General features: G+C 32.9%; 1 protein-coding gene across 1 annotated transcript in view; it reads right to left on the minus strand.

Moving 5' to 3' along the window:
* Window positions 1-19,850, minus strand: part of wwox (WW domain containing oxidoreductase) — a 269,495-nt gene extending 249,645 nt beyond the window's left edge. The window contains exons 1-4 of the mRNA XM_051100291.1: window positions 19,636-19,850; window positions 19,384-19,448; window positions 19,123-19,180; window positions 17,428-17,597 (exon numbers count right to left, since the gene is read on the minus strand). Coding sequence (XP_050956248.1) covers window positions 17,428-17,597; window positions 19,123-19,180; window positions 19,384-19,448; window positions 19,636-19,742 — 400 coding nt within the window. The 5' untranslated portion in view covers window positions 19,743-19,850. The remainder of the gene's footprint in view (window positions 1-17,427; window positions 17,598-19,122; window positions 19,181-19,383; window positions 19,449-19,635) is intronic.
* Between the last annotated feature and the right edge of the window lie 3,013 nt (window positions 19,851-22,863).

Here is a 22,863-nt window from a genome sequence, read left to right on the forward strand (position 1 = left end):
TGTCCATCATAAAGACATTTACAATGCTAAAATCTGTATTTATCTTTTCCCAGTTTGTAAAAAAATAAATATCCATAATAAAAGTCACGGTTTAGAAAAGCAAAATTGTGTAAGATTATATGACTTATTCTCAACAAAAATACTGTAACTTGAATTAATTTTAGTTTTCTGACACTCTTAAAAATAAAGGTGCTTCATGAATAGAATAGCCATAGAATAGCCTTTTTTGTCTAAATGGTTCCATAAAGAACCATTTCTTTTTGTTTCACCAAAGGTTCTTTGTGGCAAAAGAAGGTTCTTCAGATTATAAAAAGGTATGAAAAAGATGTTTCTTTAAAGAACCTTTGACTGAATATTTCTTTGTGGAACCAAAAACGGTTTGTCTATGGCGTCGCTGTGATACAAGTCTTAATATCTCTTAAGTAAATTATTTTGTTTTGGTTTTTTTTTTGCTTGTATTTAAAAAGAGGAAAAAAACGCTTAGGAAAATTTACAAAAATAACAGAATAAATCATTAAAGGGGGACAAAAGTCTTTTATATTTCAACTTCCTGGCGAAACCCATGATCTTAAAGCACTTCAAAGCTAATGCGATAAGACGCTCCATCACAGAGCGTTACAGATATTTTGGCCTCATTTAGAAATTGCTCTGATGGTTGCCTCATATCAGTTTCTCAAATTAATTTTCGAAATCGCCACTCTAAATGGGTCAGTCAAACCCGAAAGGTAGAAACAATGATCTAAATATATACGGTAGGGGAAGGCAGAAACACAAAACATTCGCTTCACCGAAAAAGGTTATATTTAGGGGGGACTTGGGGTATTGTTTTGGCTGGTTTTGCTGACCTGCCGTTTTGCATTGTGCCTTTGATTACACCAAGTGTGTTTAAAGTTTCTCTTAAGCTGGCATCAGCACTTTATTACCCGGAGTGGGCACCAGTCATAAAGGTACACGCGTCTCAGAATAGATACTGCGAGAAAAAGCCTCAAGTTCATAACAATGGCTCAAGTTTGCAGGTCCGACATTAATAATCAAGTTAAAAAATCTGAGGGAATTTCAGATGGGGGCGAACGGTCTATTTTGCCATCATACGAAGGACACAAAAGGTCAAGCCTCTAAATTTGCAGCATCCAGGGTGAAGGAAACCGCTGGCCTGTCGGCAAGACGTTTCGGCTTTGTGGCTTTTTTTAACCCGTAATCCTCAAATGCATGTTTGTCTTTCTGCCGGACGCATTTGCTCATTAAAAACGGGGTTTAATTACAGACAACTGTCTGAAAACGCTAGCAGATACGCGCTCTCTTCTCGAGCTGCTTTTGTCGTAATCTCCTATTAATGTACACCAGACACAAAGACGGAAATAAATTGGCCTTTGTGCTTTTCCCTTGACACTCCGGAGCTCAAGCGTTCGTCTAAGTGTGGCAGCAGCCAGCAGGTGGACTAAATGTGCTGCGTCGCCGCATGGCTGTTCCCCCGTGCGGCGCCGCTTTACTGGCTGGCCTGACTGCTCTCTCTGACTGTGAAATAACCCTTGGCCATTCTGCTTGTAAAACATATTACACTGTCATGGCTCAGAAAAGACCTGACAGGCCAACACGGCTCAAACAGAGAGGCACGACTCCGTCGCTCTGTGAACCCTCTCCAATGCTGGGAATTATGGGGATCAGTGGATATGAAAGTTGACAGCTGTCACTGATTGTGAGTGACACTTGCACGCGTGTCAGAGGCTTTCACTTTTTCCCCTGAAGTTCACTCACGATGGGAGGCCTGCCCCACTCATTCCCAAAGACAAAAAAACTTTTTTTTCTTAATGTATTAAAATAAATATTACTACAGTTCTATAAAAATTATGAAAAGTAGGCATAAAAAAATTATATAAACTTTCTATTTTCCTTTGTCTTTGTTTAATTTTACTTGTGTGCTTCTATAGAAATAAATAAATCAGAACTATAGCAAACTGACTGTTGTTAAGGAATGTGACATATTTCATATTTTTCATTTATTACAGTAAATACTAGTACAGTTGTGATTTGTTTATTTATTAAGAATAAGCATAGAAAACGGCATCAACATTCTTTACAATGAGCTGCTTTGTCTTGATAATTTAATTTGCATGTTTTTATAGTAAATAAAAAATAATAACTGTACATATTGTCAAGTATTAATACACCATAATAGAATCTATGTATATATATATATATATATATATACACACACATATGCACAAGTGCAAATAGGGCAAAAGCTGCTTTAAATGCAAAGAATGGTCACATCAAATGCTGATTTATTTTAGTTAATAGAAGTTCACTGATAAAGAAAATCTATTTACAACATTGTTTTAGACAGCATCCTGATCTCCTAAAGCATCTTGGAGATGTTGCCACAGTTCTTCTGGATTTAGTCTGTCTCCGTTTTTTCTGTTTCTTAAGACAGACTGGATTGAATGATGGTGAGACCAGATCTCTGTTTGCACAAGGAGTCTGACAACAGCCTGTGCTCCACACAAAAATCTCACTGGATTATTATAATTAATGGCAAAATGAATGTTAAGAAATGTAATCTGATATTTCCTACTGATACACTACAGCAACAGACCGACTTTAACTGACTTTAAACCATTTTTTAGCTGATGAAAATACTAGTGGCCTAAGACTTTTGCACAGTACTATGTATATATATATATATATATATATATATATATATATATATATATATATATATATATAATGTGTGTGTGTGAACCCTGTGTGAACCCTGTGAATCTATATATCTATATATCTATATCTATATCTATAAATGTTTTCTGTTTAATTGAATAGCATTTTTGTTTTTTGTTATTAAATGTAACACAAAATTTAATATGGTCAGAATAAGCATGTTGTTTGAATTTTTAAATAAATACGAATGACAGTGTAACATTATTTAAACCAAATTTTGACATTTCATTCTCCAAAAACTTATTTAAAACCTTAAGTAAAGTAAAGTAGAAACATACATATGTTACATATGTGTGTACTGTGTATTTAATGTGTATACACACACACACACACACACACATATACATACATATATATATATATATATATATATATATATATATATATATATACACACACACACGTATATATTTAGATATAATGTAAATGATATGATTATAAATATATACATGTAAATATATATACTGTAAGTCTGTGTGTTTATACATACATAAATATACATAATAAATATACATAGTACACACACATATATATATTAAGTAAGCAAAAACATATTTTGGATCGTTTGACAGCATAGAAAAAAATATCACAGAATGATACTAATGCTGCCATATGGGAAAGATATTACATTACAGTCATGAAAACATTAGAATTGAGAATAAATACATTTTAAATGAATAAATAAATAAAAATATAGAAGCTTTTCAGTCATTTGGAGGTGGAAATGTCCTCAATAATACTACAAAAAAAAAAATAAATAAATAAATAAATAATTAAACACATTTTTTTTTTTTTTTTTTTTTTTTTTAATGGAATGTAACCTGGGCATGCATTAATGAGATTCACCTAGGAAATTAAAGAGAGAGACAGAAGGACTAGGGTTGGAAACGCACTTCATACGAGTTTTCCAACACACATACATATGTAAAAACCCTTGATTGATAGTCTGGCCTTCCTCTTCTATGCAAACTAACCGAGTTTGACAGTGTGCCGGCGTGATTCCGAGCCACAGACAGTCAGGACGATAGCGTGGATTAAAATGAACTTTAATTAGATTATGTTTTAATCTGATTTTCATTAAAAGGTAACTAGGAGGCCTAATTGTGAGGAGAGAGCTAAGGAGTATTACCCATTAAAACTCAAAATTGGAGTAGGATAAGAACTCCTCTCTGACAAACCAAGCATGGAATTCAATTTTATGACACCTTATTAGGAGTAATGGAGAACGCCGTGTGTGTATCTGCACAAGGGGCTTCCTTCCCGAGAAACAGACACCAAAATACAAACAAGAGACGGGAGAATTTAAATGCTTTTCCTGCCAGCAAACCAAACAAAATACCGTTTTACCAGCGAATCCATAATATGACAATTAAGCGCCGCGCTTTCATCGTCGTATTAATGAAAAAAGTGTCGCATTAGCGGTGATCAAAAGAGCAACTCGCAGTCACCTTGTAAAAATTGTGGCGGTTGTTCAGCTTGAAGTGTGAATTAATCAGCACTGTTGTTTTTTGTAATGGAGAACAAATTAGAACATGTTTAACGACAACAGCGACCCGCCTTTTATTATTTATGGAAAATAAGAGGGGCTTGACATTAATTTGGACGTAATGACTTCGCTTGTTCGTCAAACAGAGGCAGAGAGACCCTGCACGCGTTGGGAGAGAAATCCAGCTAAATTAGCATGACACTGCATTGAAAAACAAAAAGACGGCTGTCAGTGGGTTATACGATCACTGCATTTGAACTGTACTGATGTTTGCTTAGACAAGCATAATATTCCTCACACTGAGGGTCAGTGATCTGAACAAACCCACTAACCTTAAGGATCTGTATAACTGTATAACGCATTGTGTGGATGCCATGAAGACGGGATGTTCCAGAGGTGACCTATGGGTCAGTTGATGGTTTTATTGTTTTGCTAAGTTCTTCTGCAGGTCACATCCTGGTCTCTAGTGGACATGTGCATTTTGGAGCGAAGGATGGGGCAATAATCCAAGAAAAACATAGAGAGCGGACAGATTAACACACTGATTTGACAACACATTTTCTTTTTCATAACTCTGATTTGTGTCCTCCGTTGTTGTTTTAAGGGTTTTCATGCTTTATTAGACAGATTTACAGTGGAGAATGGACATCAAATTGTTGTGAACATAAAAAAAAAAAAAAAGGAAGAAAGTGGGCTTTGCAAATGTTGCATGCTAGAATTAAACCTGAATCATCCATATGAGCATCACAGCTCAAAATTTAAGGAACACGTGCCACCACTGTTCTGTCCTGCACTAGATTCTAGTGCCATAAAGTATCTAGAATATATTGTCTCCTCAGCATTTAACAATGCAATATGCTTTATTAGTCAGATTTACAGCAATGAACAGACATCAAATTGCTGTAGAAAGACAAAAAAGGGGAGAAAGTGACATTGTGAAATGTTGCAGGCCAGATTTGAACCTGAATCGTCCACATGAGCACCACAGCTCAAAGAAATTACAGTAAATTTTCTCATTTCAATATAATTAAGCCGTATACAGCTGACCAGTGCAACCTCCAGAGGGTGCAGCCTGCAAAAAGAGACACATCAAGTGATGGGGAAAATGGAACTGTGAAATGTTGCAGACTGGACTTGAACCCAAATCATCCACATGAGCACCACAGCTCAAAATGTCAAGAACATATGCGCCAACTACTGCACCATGGCTTCGTCCTGCACTAGATCCTAATGAAAAATAAAACACCAAAAGACAACACCTGGTGGGAATGCACACGTTTGTGGATATATTGTACAGTGGTGCTAAAATAGGCCTCCCAAGTTCGAATCCATCTTGTGTTATTTACCAATACCACTGCTTAAAGAAACACTATGGTGCCAAAGCATTGCTCTGTTTGGTTGACAGATCCAACTCGACAATCTCTGGCTCAACAAATTTGCGAGTCTGGGACAGGACTAACAGCTTATCTGACCAAAGAGAAAAAAAAAAAAAAACAAAAAAAAAAAAAGTTGGTAAGCGTAGCTACGTCTCATTTTGAAGTCTACGCCCTTCAGAGGTCACATTTGTCACCCACACACGTCTTCGAGGTGGTCTCATTTCATTAAAACAACCGTTATAAAATTGGCTCTTATTCCACGTAAGGTGAAAATTATTGTAATTTATTTCTTTTGTTTCAATATAATGCTTATGTTTCCAAAATGGGCCTTAATTTACGCAACTGACCAACGCAGCTGCCGAAGCCTGCAAAAACAGCACATAATGTGATTGGGAAATGGAATTGGGAAATGTTGCAGGCTGGACTCGAACCTGAATCATCCACATATGAGCACTACAGCTCAAAATTTCAAGAACACATGTGCCAACTACTGCACCATGGTTTCGTCCTGCACTAGACCCTAATACAAAAAAAGAACACCAAAAGACAACCTGGCGGGGAATGCACAAGTTTGTAGATATATTGTGCAGTGGTGCTAAAGTAGGCGTCCCAAGTTCGAATCCACCTTGCGTGATTTACCAATACCACCTTTTAAAGAAACACATTATGGCACCATTAAAACATTGCTCTCGTTGAAAGATCCGATTTGACAATTTCTGGCTCAACAAATTTTCGAGTCTGGGATGGGACTAACAGTTTATCAGTTTATCTCAGTTTATCTTGGAAAGCGTAGCTACGTCTGATTTTGAAGTCTGCGCCCTTCAGAGGTCACATGTCTCGTTTCAGAAAAGCAAAATTGGCTGTTATTCCACGCAAGACGGAAATTATTGTAAATTCTCTTTCAATGTAATGCTTATGTTTCTAAAATGAGCCTTGATGTATGCGACTGACCAATGCAGATGGCAAAGCCTGCAAAAAGAGCACATCATGTCATGGGGAAACGGAATTGGTAAATGTTGCAGGCTGGACTCGAACCTAATTCATCCACATGAACACCACAGCTCAAAATTTCAGGAACACATGCAACTAAATACTGCGACATGGCTTCGTCCTGCACTAGATCCACCAGAATGGCCTGGAAAGGAATGCACACATTTGTGGATATATTTCGCAGTGGTGCTAAAGCAGCTGTCCAAAGTTCGAATTCAGCTAGTGTTATTTCCTAATACAATGTCTTGAAGACACTCAAGGTGCCATCAAAGCATTGCTGTGTTTGATTTGACTGATCCAACTTGCCGACTTCACTGTGAGTTTGGGGTGGGGCTACCAGTTTGTCTGACCAATGGCAGGCCTGATGACCATATACGGTCATGAAGCATCTAAGAGGGAGGGGCCAGTGAGCAGCAGGTAAGGTGAAACATATATTTTGGGGTTAAAACGGGAAGTGTGAAGCTTCCGTCAGTGTGCAGGGAGCCTTAATTTCCACCATTAATAACCCCCCATCTTCATTTGGGACTGGGGGAGACGTTGTCACGGCCCAAAGTGAAATGTATGGTTTGTAATTACAGGAGTCTGAGGAGCAGAGTTCCACCTGACCAGCCCCACGCCGTTCTATTACCCCCGCTGCTTTTGCCCCCGGCTGCCCTCTGCCGCCCTTCCCTCACGTACTCCGTCTTTGACCCCCAAGTGGCCTCAGCTAAATCCCAACGCCATTTTTCATCGCGCCGCAGGTTTGCAACGGTCACGCCGTCCCCACGGCAACCCCTCACGCCAGCCTCCGGGCTCGGCCCCCGATAGCCGCGGATCCAAACGGGAGCGCCGTTAATTCCATCGCTGCCATTGTTAAAGAGAGAGAGCAAAGAGTCGTCATGCAACTTTAATATCTCCGCTCTTGGAAAAATAGTAAAAGCGAAGTGATCCATAAACCACTTGAGTTCACATTCAGGCCCTCCTTACCATTTTAAAAAGCCACCCTCTTTTAAAAGCCAGTAAAAGGCCTTAAACATATATATGCATTCTGGCCGCTCACCCGGGTGGTATTGAGATCGTAATCATTATCGAACCTTTTATCCCCAGCTGTAATTTTCTTGCATGTTACATCAGTTTTTTCCGTGCTTTGTGAATTTCATCCAAGGTTAATAATGCTCAATAATTTGACTAACCAACCATACCTGGTGTTCATTACAGAGCCGATAAACAGATTCATCAAAAACGGACATGAAATGCACATTAAAAGCCTCAGATTCTATTTCCTCTGACACTCAATATCAATAACGGGCTCCACGGGCGCACACAAGATTAAAGAGCAACTCAAATAAAAGAAAGAACCTAAAGTTTTTTGTCTTGTTTAGTACTTACTTCATTTTGGGAAAGTTTTCACACATATAATTCCTGTCCTGAATATTATGCATTAACTTTATTAAAAAAAAAAAAAAATTAAAGAAACTGTTACTATAAATATTCACAATATATTACATTGTACATAATAATTTGTTTTATTATAATACAAATTTTGATAACCATACATGTTTATAATACATTATATATACACATTAATTAAATACAAAATAAAATATTAGATATTTTCATTAACAATTGTAATTGTAATTGTAAATCAAAGTTAAAATTAATTATATTTGCTGCTTTTGCTTCTTTTCATATCTGAAAATGCTTGTTTGTCATGTGTTTAATGCATCACACTTTCTACATTTTATAATATATTATTATATATAACTAGTTACAATTACAAATGAGATCATACAATGCATTATAAGGTAAATGCAATAAATGCATTAAAATACTTTTATAATGCATAATATATGTGACCCTGGACAACAAAACCAGTCATTTTTAAAACTGAGCTTTACATATAATCTGAATAAATAAGCTTTCCACTGGAATCTGATGGTGCAAAAATAAATAAAAATAAAAATATTGAGAAAATCACCTTTAAAGTTGTCCTAATGAAGTTCTTAGCAATGCATATTGCTAATTAAAAATTAAGTTTTGATATATTTATGGTAGAAAATTTACAAAATATCTTCATAGAACATGATCTTTACTTAATATGCTAATGATTTTTGGCATAAAATAAAAATCGATAATTTTGACCCATGCAAAAACATTATACTTTCTAAGATACATTTTAAAATATATTATTATATGAATATTATTGCTACAAATATACCCGTGCTACTTATGATTGGTTTTGTGGTCCAGGGTCACATATAAAAAGCGTTACCGTAATATTTTATATAAAAACACATTTTAATTAAAGCATTTTGTATTTGTAAATGTAGTTATTTGTTCATTAACAAATCAAACAACCTCTTTTATTATCTTTAGTTAAAAGCATGCTACACAGCATGACACAATCAGCCAATCAGAATACATTTCATGTTAAATGTTCAGTTCGATGGAGATTTTGCACCAATGATATTTCAAAGAGGGCGGGGCCACATAATTTATGGCTATAATATGCAAATACGCAAGTCAGACTTGCTGTTCATTAAATGCACAATGGCACACAAGGGTGCTTAGAGGTCTAAATCAATTTAGTTCCAGTTATGCTGAACAAATTCGCCTCAATCTAACCAGTTCACCACAAACCACCTACTTCACGCTTTATCTACAGCAAGAAAACCCACAGAATTACTTCGCTTTCTACACTTAGCTGAGAGAGAGAGAAAGAAAAAAAGAGAGACCCTGCGACACGACCCTGGTGAGAGGCCACAGAAACACAGTCATACAGCCATCAAAATTCAATTAAACTGGAAATACATAGCGGGCATGGCATTTATCAAGGCACATAAAACCGAAGATTTCCCGTCAGTACGGCTTGTTATTCATCCCCTGTGCCACCTTATGCACTCCATTTCCTGTTCTGACACTGAGCTTTCTGCAAAACAAAACAAGGATATGGGTTTCACAGCGAGCTCTTAGAAGGGGGACAAAATGTGGCTTGGTTTAGACCAGATTTCTCAACCCCCATTATTTTTACATTATATAATGAACAGCGTTAATTCGGTAAATCAGAAACTACTTGATTAGATTAGAAATATCATGAAAATTCCCTTGCTTCTAAAATTAAATGAAGAAGTGAAGGGAAAGTTAAAATGTTTTGAAGTGTTATTAAAATAAAATGGAATAGATTATTTTTATTTTTTATTTTTATTTTTTTTTGTGTGTACAACCAGTATTTAGTATTATTTATATACTTTCTTAGTATTTGTTTTGAGTTAACTTATTTTCATATTGTTTTCATACCATTTTAATCTCATTACTTTTATTTTATTTATTTTATTTTTATATTTCTATAAGCCTTTTTCATTTTAGTGTAGTTCTAGTTATTTTAGTACTTCATGTTAACTCAATTTTCAACTCGATTTTAGTACTTCAACCATAGTAACATTTTCATGTAAAAGTTTTTCCATATAACATTTATATTTTATTTTACTTCAGCTTCATTTCAATGCCAAATCAATAATTAATAAATATATATATATATATATATATATTTTTTTTTTTTTTTTTTTTTTTTTTTTTTTTTTTTTTTTTTTTGGCGAGACACTGCAGGTGAATAGGGTAAAAAAAAATGATTGATTACGCTGATAATTACATTAGAAACATTTTTTTGTATTACAAGTTTTCTAAAATGTTAGGGTTAAATATGCAAATGAGGCATTATTTAATAAAAATGCGCTAATGTGCATACAGGACACATTAGAGTCCAAAGTTTTTACAGAGGGAATTTTGGGCATCTCATTTGTGTCACTCCATAATTCAGAAAATTCTTAAAACAGACAGAAAAACACTATATTTTCACAAGTTCGGGGGGAATAAAATTATATATGAACAAAATTGTTCTGTAAAAACCTTTAGGAAATAGACAGGAATAGAAACAGTGCCTTTTGGATGTTTTCTTTCCACTAGTTTGAAAAAATGCTTTATGAAAAACCAAAAAAAACACAACATCTCAAATATGACAGATGCCTGAAAAAACAGTGTTTTTGCCTGCAGTGTCAGGGTTGAGAGAGGAGGGTTTACTGTTAATATTTGTCGCAAAAACGTCAGAAAAGAACACATTTAAACATAAAATGTAAACAACGATTGATGACATTAATTAGAGAAAGGATTTTGTTTTTTAAACACACATAAAAAATAAACTGACATGGTTTGTGCTTCAAACAAAAGTGCAAAAATAATGTTGTTTTCCAAACAGGTTTCCCTGAACACTCCCCTCACCTGCCATTGGCTAGAAAAACATAATCCCGCCCTAAACTCACGCTATTGGTTAAGGAAGTGCTACAGTGTCGGGGCTGGTCAGAAATCTAAAACAAACAAAACAACATTTTGAAAGCACATCAAAGCCACAGCGTTTACACTTCTCAGAAAAACAGCTTATGGTTAATATTTTTCTTAATATTTTCTTTTTCCAGCTTCAAACTATTCTCGTCGTATTATGGGGTAGAGCACAAAAAAAAAAAAAAAAAAAAGAAGTATTGCCTCTAGTGAGTAACAGTGAGTGCACTGGTTTACCTGCCTCATCCATAAGAACGGATGAACTGAAAATAGGAACAGAGTAAATATAGAAGCCTGTAAATGTACACATGCATCCACGTCTGCGGCGCCGTGACTCAGAAAGACAAACAGAGGCACGTTAGAGCACAGTGACCGCCACAGAGCATCCATCACCATCACAGACCGGCAGCCGAGAGGCGACCGGCATCCAGCCGCCGACTCTAGCGTTACACCTGCTCAACAAAAATAACCGCAAATGAAAACCACACCGAGTCCTGGCCTGACCAGGTATATCAGGATAGAGAAGAAGTGGATCCAAATAAAACACTGATGATTTATTTGTGACTTCATGGATGAATAAAATGCTTCTTATTGAGGGGAAAAAAAATAGCATAACTTGAGACAATGTGGGAGGTCTATGCAAAATGCTTAATAGAGAATCTTGCAAAGACATCATCCAGATTTCCATGCAGTGAAAAATATGAAAAATATATAAGAAGTGTGATGCATTGGTTAACATGCAGTAAGTAATGCTGTTATACAAAAAAAAAAAAGAAAATTGAAGAAAGTTAGAAAAAAAAAAAAAATGTGATTCATGCATTTTCCTCAATAATTGTCATATATGCATAATTATGCAATATTCCAGATATTTTAAAAAAAGTCTTTTCCGACTAATACATTTAAAAAATATATATATAAAATGGCATGCATATATGTATGCATTTTTAAAATGAAATTAAATTCAATATTTTAAAAAGGGAAACAATAAAATAAAATATAAAATACAATAAAATAAAATAAAATAAAATAAAATAAAATAAAATAAAATAAATCTTTGCAATTGGATCCAAAAAAAAGACTGATGATTTATTTGTAATTTCACAGAAGAATAAAATGCTTCTTATTGAGGGAAAAAAAATAGCATAATTTGGGACAATGTGGGAGGTCTATGTAAGATGCTTAGGCAGGGCATCTTGCAAGGAGATATATATAAAAAAATATATAATAAGTGTGATGCATTGGTTAACATGCAGTAATACTGGTATATAAAAAAAAGAAAGAAAGAAAGAAAGAAAGCAATAAAAACTAATTGTGATTCATGCATTTTCCTCAGTAACTGATTATACATATGCAAAATTATGCATTATTCCAGTTAGTTAAAAAAATATATTTTCCGACAGCTAAATGAAAGGAAAAAAAAAAGGCATGCATATATACATATATATAAATAAATATATATAAATAAATTAAAATAAAAAAAAATAAAGCAAAACAAAATAAAATAAATATTTCTGATTGGATCCAAAAAAATGACTAATGATTTATGTGTAATTTCACAGAAGAATAAAACGCCTCTTATTGAATAAAAAAAAAAAAAAAAAAAAAAAAAAAAAAAGCATAATTTGGGACAATGTGGGAGGTCTATGTACGATGCTTAGGTAGGGAATCTTCTGAGGACATCATGCAGATTTCCATGCAGTAAAAATATGAAAAATATATAAGAAGTGTGATGCATTGGTTGACATGCAGTAAGTAATACTGTTACACAAAAAAATAAAAAATAAATAAATAAATAAATAAATAAATAAATAACTATATATATATATATAAAAGCAAGAAAAACAAATTGTGATTCATGCATTTCCTCAAAAATTAGGTATAATATAAATAATAGATATTATATGCTTAAATTACTCATTATTTTTATGAAAATTATTTTATTTCTGTTAAAAGTAAAAAAATATTTAAAAAAAAATATATATATATATATATAAATATAAGAAAAATAAACAGACAATAAATCTGGAAATTCACTTGTGCATTTGTAAGCAAATTAAATTTTTTAAAAAATGCAAAGAAAGAAAGAAAGAAAGTGTTCACAACAGTTACACAATTCACACATTTTCTTTCCCAACTACTATATTTAAAAAAAAAAAAAAATGACATGCATATGCCTGAATATATTTTCATAATTAAATTACAGTAAATTAAAACTCAATTAAAATAAAATAAAATAAAACAACAGTTATAATTCAACGTTCCTATTTTGTGGCACATGTAAGCGGGAAGCTTGCTAAACCCAGTGTTTCGGTGTGTGCAAACAGCAGATTTGAGCTGAAGCCTGCGCACAGGTCTCAGATCAGCCGCTGTTGTGTGTGTTGTGACGGGATGCTTGAGTGAAGTGAACGGCGCTTGAGACGGTAAATAACTTTTAGTTGGTTCAATAGAGGAGAATTAAGGAAAGCGCCCAAGTCGCTAATGGGAATGAATGGGAGGCATCAGCCGGGGTCAAACACGCACCGCAGGATCAATGCACGGGTGCAGGTGTACCGCGCCACAACCGGAGAACACCTTAACGAGAGAGAGAGAGACTGAGACAGAGAAAGAGAGAGAGAGAGCGAGAGAGTATTTGTTTCCATTACCGCCATTAAACTGGTGGGGAGACGACCGCGAGCGTGTTTCCGTGTGGACGGTCTAATGAAATCCAGGACGAGAATCAGTCTAATAAAAGCATAATAACCCCTCCTACTCTAATTACCATATAATGGCCTTTATTATTAGACAAATATTACGGCCACAGCTATTCAAACAGCAGCGTGCTTCATGGTTTCAAATGTAAATTACTACAATTATTGCAATAAATAAAACCTTTAATTAATATGATTGAAAACACAGAACAAATACACAGAACAAGTGTCTTACACGTACAACTATTGTTTGCTGATGTGCTGGTAATAAATCTAAAGCGTTTAAGAATTTACACTACTGGAGTGTGCAATAAAAGCCCTGTAAATTTGCGTCGGAGGCATTTTTGTGCAATTATTCAACAAGAACAGGCTATTTAGCTTTAAATACATGCAACAAATTCAATAAAAACACACTAAAATGAAGAATAAGATATCTTGCAATAAATGTAGGTTAGTAAATTTGCCATCTGACATTTAAAATGTGTGAACTAATTGTAATATATTAATTAAATGATCTAATATATGAAATACAGTATAAGGATCTTTATGTATTGTTACTCTGTTTAGTAATATAATAAATATAGTTTGTCTTTTTCTTATTATCTTTCATATTGTGTGAAGGAATGCTTGAATTTGGCCGGATTCCTGCTAATGTGATTTATAAGCGACACACAGAGCTTCTCTGCCCTCTAGTGTTCAATCACATGACACTACAATCTGTCAAAATGAATCATAAGATGCTTTTAAGCATTTGTAATAATTACCTGTTATTTAATTACAATAAATAATACGATTGTGTGACATATATTTTACTATTATATACTTCATATGTCATACATTTTAGGCAAATGTGTTATGATTTAAGTGAAGTACAGCAATGCAGCCAAACTGATAATCATCATAATCATCATAAATTAAAAATAACCAGACTATCACTTTTTATTTTTTTTTACCTCATCTGTTTTTCTCTGGATTACATTCAGACTCTGTTCAAAAGACAAAACCTACATAACTTTGTCTCATTTTCCCCATTACAGAGACATTCTGTAAAACATATTTGAATATGGTAAAATGTATTAAAGGGAGTCTAGGGAGTATAGACGTTTATTATGTCTAACTAAGCTGCATTTATTTGATCAAAAAAGACAAATAATAATATGGTGAAATGTTATCACTGTTGTTACTGTTAAATAAACATACAAATATTTAATATGTTAGATTAAAAAACACAAATGAAATGTCGCCAGTCAAAAGTTTTTAAACAGTAAGATTTTTAATGTTTTTTTTTTTTTTTAAAGAAGTCTCTTCTGCTCACCAAACCTGCATTTGTTTGCAGAAACTACAGCAAAAATGGTTAAATTGTGAAATATTTTTACCATTTAAAATAACTGTTTTCTATTTGAATATATTTTAAAATGTAATTTATTCTTGTGATTTCAAAGCTGAATTTTTACTCCAGTCACACGATCCTTCAGAAATAATTCTAAATTCTGATTTGCGGCTCAAAATAACATTTATGTTGACAATTATGTTGAAAAAGTAGAATTTTTTTTTCAGGTTTTATCTGAAGTAGAAATTATTTGTAAAATTATAAATATCTTTATCATCACTTTTGATCAATTTAAAGCATCCTTGCTAAATAAAAGTATTCATTTCTATCATTTCTTTCCCAAAACAAACTGTAAAAGAAAAAATAATAATAATAATTGATTATACTGACTCCAAGCTTTTAAATGGTATAGTGTATAATGTTACAAAAGCTTTTTAATATGTGACCCTGAACCACAAAACCAGTCTTAAGTCGCTGGGGTGTATTTGTAGCAATAGCCAAAAATACATTGTATGGGTCAAAATGATTGATTTTTCTTTTATGCCAAAAATCATTAGGAAATTAAGTAAAGATTGTGTTTCATGAAGATATTTTGTAAAATTCCTACTGTAGATATATCAAAACTTAATTTTTGATTAGTAATATGCATTGTTAAGAACTTAATTTGGACAAATTTAAAGGCGATTTTCTCAATATTTTGATTTTTTTGCACCCTCAGATTCTGTATATTGAAATAGTTGTATCTCAGCCAAATTTTGTTATATCCTAACAAACCATACATCGATGTAAAGCTTATTTGTTCAGCTTTCAGATGTTATATAAATCTCAATTTCAAAATATTGACCCTTATGACTGGTTTTGTGATCCTGGGTCACATTTCAGGTAAACGCTGATCGTTGGATCTTTCTATTCATCAAAGAATCCTGAAAATAAATAAATACATGTTTTTTTGAACAGCAGATCAGCATTTCAGAATGATTTCTGAAAGATCATGTGACACTGAAGACTGGAGTAATGATGCTGAAAATTCAGCTTTGTATCGCAAAAATAAGTTACATTTAACAATTCACTTAGAAAACAGCTATTTTTTTTTGGTGTGTATTAACGTTTTGAATTAAAATTTCAGTTTTAGTAATTTTGTTATGCTTTTGTCATTTTTAGTTTTTTGTCATATCAGTTTTTTTTTTTGTTGCAATTCTGTTTAGCTTTATTTTACCTTTAGTAATTTTAGTATTTCAGCTCTGTTTCTTTCAGTTAATCTACCAGTCAAAATCTTGCTGTTTTTGAACAGCAAGGTTTTTTGTTTTTTAAAGAAGTCTCTTCTGCTCACGAGCCTGCATTTATTTGATCCAAAGTACAGCAAAAGCAGTTAAATTGTGAAATATTTTTACTATTTTCTTCTTGAATATATTTTAAAATGTAATTTATTTTCTGTGATGTGCAGCTGAATTTTCAGCATCATTACTCCAGTCTTCAGTGTCACATGATCCTTCAGAAATCATTCTGATATGCTGATTTGTGCTGCTCAAGAAACATTTCTGATTATTATCTCCTTGCTAAATAAAAGGAATCATTTCTTTAAAAAATAAAAATCTTACCCCAAACTTTTGACACAATTTTAAGTCTTCATCTCATAAATAGATGTCTTTTTAGAAATCACACTCACTGAACTCAAGGACACTGCCTGAGATATGTGACCACAAAACCAGTCTTAAGTAGCACGGGTGTATTTGTAGCAATAGCCAAAAATACAGTGTATGGGTCAAAATGATCGATTCTTCTCTTATGCAAAAAAATCATTAGGATATTAAGTAAAGATCATGTTCCATGAATATATTTAGCAAATTTCCTACCGTAAATACATAAAAACTTAATTTTTGATTAGTAATATGCATTGCTAAGAACTTCATTTGAACAACTTTAAAGGCGATTTTCTCAATATTTTGATTACAAACAAACCATACATCAATGGAAAGCTCTTTGTTTCAGATGATGTATGCCTCTCAATTTCCAAAAAACTGACCCTTATGACTGGTTTTGTGGTCCAGGGTCACATATGTGCTTCTGTTGGCTGAACCTTTAGCTCACAGTGTTGGATGATTTAATGTTTTTAGATGCTGGATGAATAATCAAGATCAGCAACGCAAACGTCAATAAGAGTTTAAAAAATCATTAGATTATGTTTCAAATCAGATTCATCACTCTAAAGCATTTATGAATAATTCTAATGTATACAGATTAACATTTACATTTAAGGCATCATCTAATCATTTAAATGCTAATGTTGACTGATGTTTCAGTGTGAACACACGTAAATAATCCTGTAGTGCCACCTACTGGACACACACCGTAATGCAGTGCCTGCAGTGTAATCCAACTGATTGTGCTCAGATTGCCTTTGTTATAAAAATAAAAGGGTGTGAAAAAAGGGTAATTATCATGTTGAGCTGCTTACTAAGCGCTCTCACGCTGTAGATCTGTAATATAACTGGTGAATGCAGCAGGTGTGTTGTGTGCGCTGTGGTGACTCACCGATGCCAGAGTTTGCTCCTGTGATCACCACCACCTTGTCAGACAGGTCACGACCGTGCAGGATCTCCAGGGCCGTGGTGTTCCCGTCGTAGCGTTTGGGTTTCACCTGCATGTCCTCTATGGTGAAGGCCTGCCGAGGGTCAAAATACGTGGTGCGTTTGTTGATGTGGCTGATGAGAAGAAAGAAGAGAATGAAAAAAACATAACTAACCACATCAGAGAACCCATAAGACACATTAAAACAATCAAAATATATTGCATAATATATGTTTTATTGTACATTATTACAATAAAACAGACACAGCGTTCTTAAATCAGCAGGGCTTAGTGACCTGAATTATTATTATCTGTATTTATTTATTTATTTTATTTATTATGTATATTTTCTAAATATATATATATATATATATATATATATATATATATATATACATACATACGTACGTACATGTATACATTTAAAAATATATGCTATGTTTATATATTACATATATTTATATATAATATTAATTATATAAATAAAATATATGCTGTATGTGCATGTATTTATATACACAGTACACACGTATTATGTATATATATATATATATATATATATGTATGTATATATATATATATATATATACATATATATATATATATATATATATATATATATATATATATATAATTATTATTATTATTATTACTATTAATAATAATAATAATAATAATATTAAATAGGTGTAGTCCAGACCACTGATTTAGCATATTTATTATTAATTTCTTCTTTTTTTCATATCATCTATGATCCTACCTTTTTCCTGCCAAATATTTTTAAAAAATGTTGTTTATATATTTATTTATTTATTTATTTATATGTAATATTAATTATACAAAAAAATTATATACATGTAAATGCATGCAATATTACACTATTACTAATATTATTATTATTATTATTATTATTATTATTATTATTATTAAATAGGTGTAGTCCAGACCACTTATTTAGCATATTTTTTATTAATGATTTCATCTTACTCATATTATCTGTGATCCTATCGTTTTCCTGACAAAATACTACATACTGCATAATATTTTGTATTATTATAATATTAGAATAACATAATAAAATTAGTGCTGTCAAATGAAAAGTTTTTGTTTACATAATATATATGTGTGTGTACTGTGTTTTTTTATTATGTATATATCAATACACACACAAGCATGTATATATTTAAGAAAAAAAATGTTGTTCATATATTAAAAATATTTAGATATAATATCAATTATATCAATATAAATATATTCATGTAAATACATGTAAATATTTTCAAAATATACACTGTATGTGTGTGTATTTAGTGTATTTAATACACACATATATATTATGTAAACAAAAACTTATTTTGGATGTGATTAATCATACTAAAATATGACATAATATAATAATATAATAAAAAATAACATTTCTGCTTGTGTACAATATTGCAAAAATTAAACGTGCGTATCTGCCACATTTTACTTTGTTAAATTTATTAACATTAATTTATTATTAATTAGCCTAAAAGCTAGAAGACCTACACTCAAAGCTCAAATTATGACTTAAGGGAAACTATAATATCTTGTAATTAATTGCAGCAGAATATACTTCCTTCAAACACAGCCCATAAAGTTAAATTATGATGAGAAAATCATATTTACTGAACTCACTCAACATAGAAGATTTGGCCTTTATCATCAGTCTCCTGCTCCCATCCATATGGCAAAGCTAAAAAATAAAATAAAATAAATTATGCAATTTACTTTATCATTTGCTTATTACACTGCAAATCATAAAAGATCTCTTCACAAAGCTCTGCACACATTCATGTTTCTTAATCATATTGTTCAATATCAGTGTGATTGAAAAATGAATATACTCATTAAAAGGACAGTCCATAAGCCTGCATCCATTATTAATAGTCACTATACCTCCAGCACAGCGCTTCTTCTTCCCAGTTTTGGGATGCTCCCATTGAGTCTTCATTTCCTCGTGGCTGAAATGAATTATACACACTTTACTGACAATGTCATGTGTCAATCTTTCTATAAATCACATCAGACAACACTGTTGGGTTGCTGTACACTCCCATTTCTCGCATTAACGGCACAAACGCACGTGTCAATGCACGTTTATCTCAAACGTGTGTGCATGTGTTTGTGTTTTGTGTGTCAAACACTCACTTGGCATAATAAACCCATCCGTCTTTAGTGGATCTCTCCTCCCAGCCGGGGGGAAGCTCATCTTCACTGTCCGTATCATCCATTCCGGCGTATTTAAGAGCTGCCATTGCGAACTGACTGCTTTTAAATACAAAAACTCATTCAACTTCTCAGCGAAATTTATCTTGCAGCAAATTCACGTTGCAATAAACCTGCTGGACCACTTCCGCAATCATACCGTGACGTCACGCGGCGTCGGTTTATCAGAGCAGCGAGTGGCTCTTGAATGACACGGGGTACGAAGTGGGCGGGGTTTAGCGGCCTGGACGTCTTTAATTGGTCAGGTGCGATGGGTCCTAATCAAGACTTTTCTATGTATTTACGTTTTTTAGTGTCATGCGTCAGCAGCTCATATTGATCACATTTTATTATTCATCTTTTCAAATAAAAATTATGCAAATATAAATATATTTATATTTTGCATACCATTATATACACCAATAAAAAGCATAAATGCCTAAGATTATTAAGTTATATTTAAATCTCAAATCTACTCAACATTTGTGGCCTTTTAGACATGTATGTTAATCTTCACGTAGATTTTGGTCTGTCTGCCAACGGTTTTCAGTGAAGGCGCCGTTGTCACGTGGTACCTGTTACTTTTTTCACCGCTAGTCAGGATGAACCAACCAGCTTTTTGCGATTACAAGCTGAGGTTTATTCTTGCTGTAGTTAGTAGGTTTAAACCAAACGACTTACCTTGAAAATGTTAGTAAAACTCAAAGGCCGTTATGATATTTAAATGAGTCTTAGTAAATGATTTTTTTTTTTCTTGAGGAAAGGTGTTTGGCGCCCAAAAAACGATTCAAACAAGCCAAGGTAAGTAGGAGACACACATACACTTAAGGTCAAAAGTTTTCATACACCTTGCAGGATCTTCAAAATGTTAATTATTTTACCAAAATAAGAGGGATCGTATAATTTTTTTTTTTTGTTAGTGATAATTGTTCAAAAGTCTCTTGTTTGTCCTGAACATTTAAGCTGTCTGCTGTTCTTCAGAAAAATCCTTCAGGTCCCACACATTCTTTCAGCATTTTTGTGTATTTGAACCCTTTCCAACAATGACTGTATGATTTTGAGATCCATCTTTTCACATTGAGGACAACTGAGGGACTCATACTCAGTGTTGGGGAGTAACTAGTTACATATAACCAAATTAAGTAATTTAAATACAAAATAAATGTAATTGCAATTAGTTACAGTTACTGAGAAAAAATGTGCAATTAAATTACACTATTGAAAATGTTAATGAATACAAAGGGGTTACATTTACATTTTTTCACACACACCCACTCATATACAGATTTAATTGACTTCTTTCATAAATTGTATTGACTGCTCTAAAATGAGACGCCAGTGTTTCAGGAGTTTAGGACACAGAATAGGACACATGCTTATTCGATAACTCTTTTATTTCCTATTTAGGCTTATACATATGCTTTATTTGTTAAGGCATTGTTAGATGCCAGTGTTTCCTGTCATAACTATGCAAACTTTTGATTTCAAACCCAGTATCATAGCTATTAAACTATTTCTTGTTATCATTCTAAATCTGTATTTAACCTGATCTCCAAATAAATAAGAGGTGTTAAGTCTGAATTTGTGGTGGCTGTGCTTTAAATTTAATTATTACACGGCTCTGTGGAATTCTTGATTCTTATTGGTCAGTCGTGGCATTCCAAGATATGTTATTACCCAATAACAACAAATAACAAAAGCTAATAACACAGACTCATCCAGGCAACTTAAGTCAGCACTAGACGCTTGATAGTATTTCTTGGTAAAAGCTTTGCGTTTCGCTAGCTTATAAAATAATAAACCTCAATTCAATATTATGTGTACAATTTCTTAATTCTGTCATCCTGGTATCATGGAATATTGTGCACCGTATCCCTTAAATGTCCGTCTTTATGGAATGTTTCTTTATGGAAGCGTTGTGTTCAAATATTTCAACTCAGATCAGTGTTTCATGTTTACTTACTTATGTGGCAAGCAGCTGTGTAATAAGTGGGATAATGTACATCCAGCCAGTTGTTATCGCAATATAAAGATGTATATTATCCCTAACTTATTATAATCCTAATTCAAGTGATAAAGGATTTTGAAGGATTGTGTTGAGTGCTACTGTAAGGTTAACTCTATTTAAATTTAGAAAAGTAATCAAAAAGTAATCAAATGTAATAAAAGTTACATTACTTTAATAAAGTAATTAAAAAGTTCAAAGAGCCGGGGGGTGAAAACTTTTGAATTTGAAGATCAGGGTAAATTTTACTTATTTTGTCTTCTGGGAAACATGTAAGTCTCTTCTGTAGCTTCTGAAGGCCAATTACTAAATGAAAAAAAAAAAAAAGATATTTAGGCAAAATAAGAAATATGCACACATCTTCATTCTTTTCAAAAGTTTTTACCCCCGGCTCTATAGGCAAAATAAGTTACATTTACCCTGATCTTCCAGCACTTAATGCATTGTGTTTTCTTCTGGAGCATCAGTGAGTGTTTGAAACTTCTGTAATAGTTGCATACGAGTCTCTCAGTTGTCCTCAGTGTGAAAAGATGGATCTCAAAATCATACAGTCATTGCTGGAAAGGGTTCAAATACACAAAAATGCTAAAAAAAAAAAACAAAGAATTTGTGGGACCTGAAGGATTTTTCTAAAGAACAGCAGACAGTTTAACTGTTCAGGACAAACAAGGGACTCATAAACAACTATCACTAAACAGAAAAAAACAACTGTGGATCATTCAGGAACAACACAGTGTTAAGAATCAAGCGTATGTAAACTTTTGAACAGGGTCATTTTTATAAATTCAGCTATTAGTTTCTCCTGTGGGCTATATGTATATGTCTTTTATGTGAAATAACATGCATTTTGTATGATCCTTCTTATTTTGGTAAAATAATTAACATTTTGCAGATTCTGCAAGGTGTATGTAAACTTTTGACCTCAACTGTATATATTAAAACTCAGAAACACATGACATTTAGCTCATATTTGAGATATTTTTTGCCCCATGATGGTAATAACAATCTTTGTTTCAATATATTTTAATATGAAAATCAAAATAATTTTCCAATTTTCAAAGCTTTGGTTGCAGTAACAAGTATTACTTACACAATCATACAATTCAACTTATTGCACTGAATGTTTTCACATTTATATGCACAGAAAACAACCAGGACAAAAATGA

Source organism: Labeo rohita, chromosome 25 (assembly GCF_022985175.1).
Source record: "Labeo rohita strain BAU-BD-2019 chromosome 25, IGBB_LRoh.1.0, whole genome shotgun sequence".
NCBI lineage: Eukaryota > Metazoa > Chordata > Actinopteri > Cypriniformes > Cyprinidae > Labeo > Labeo rohita.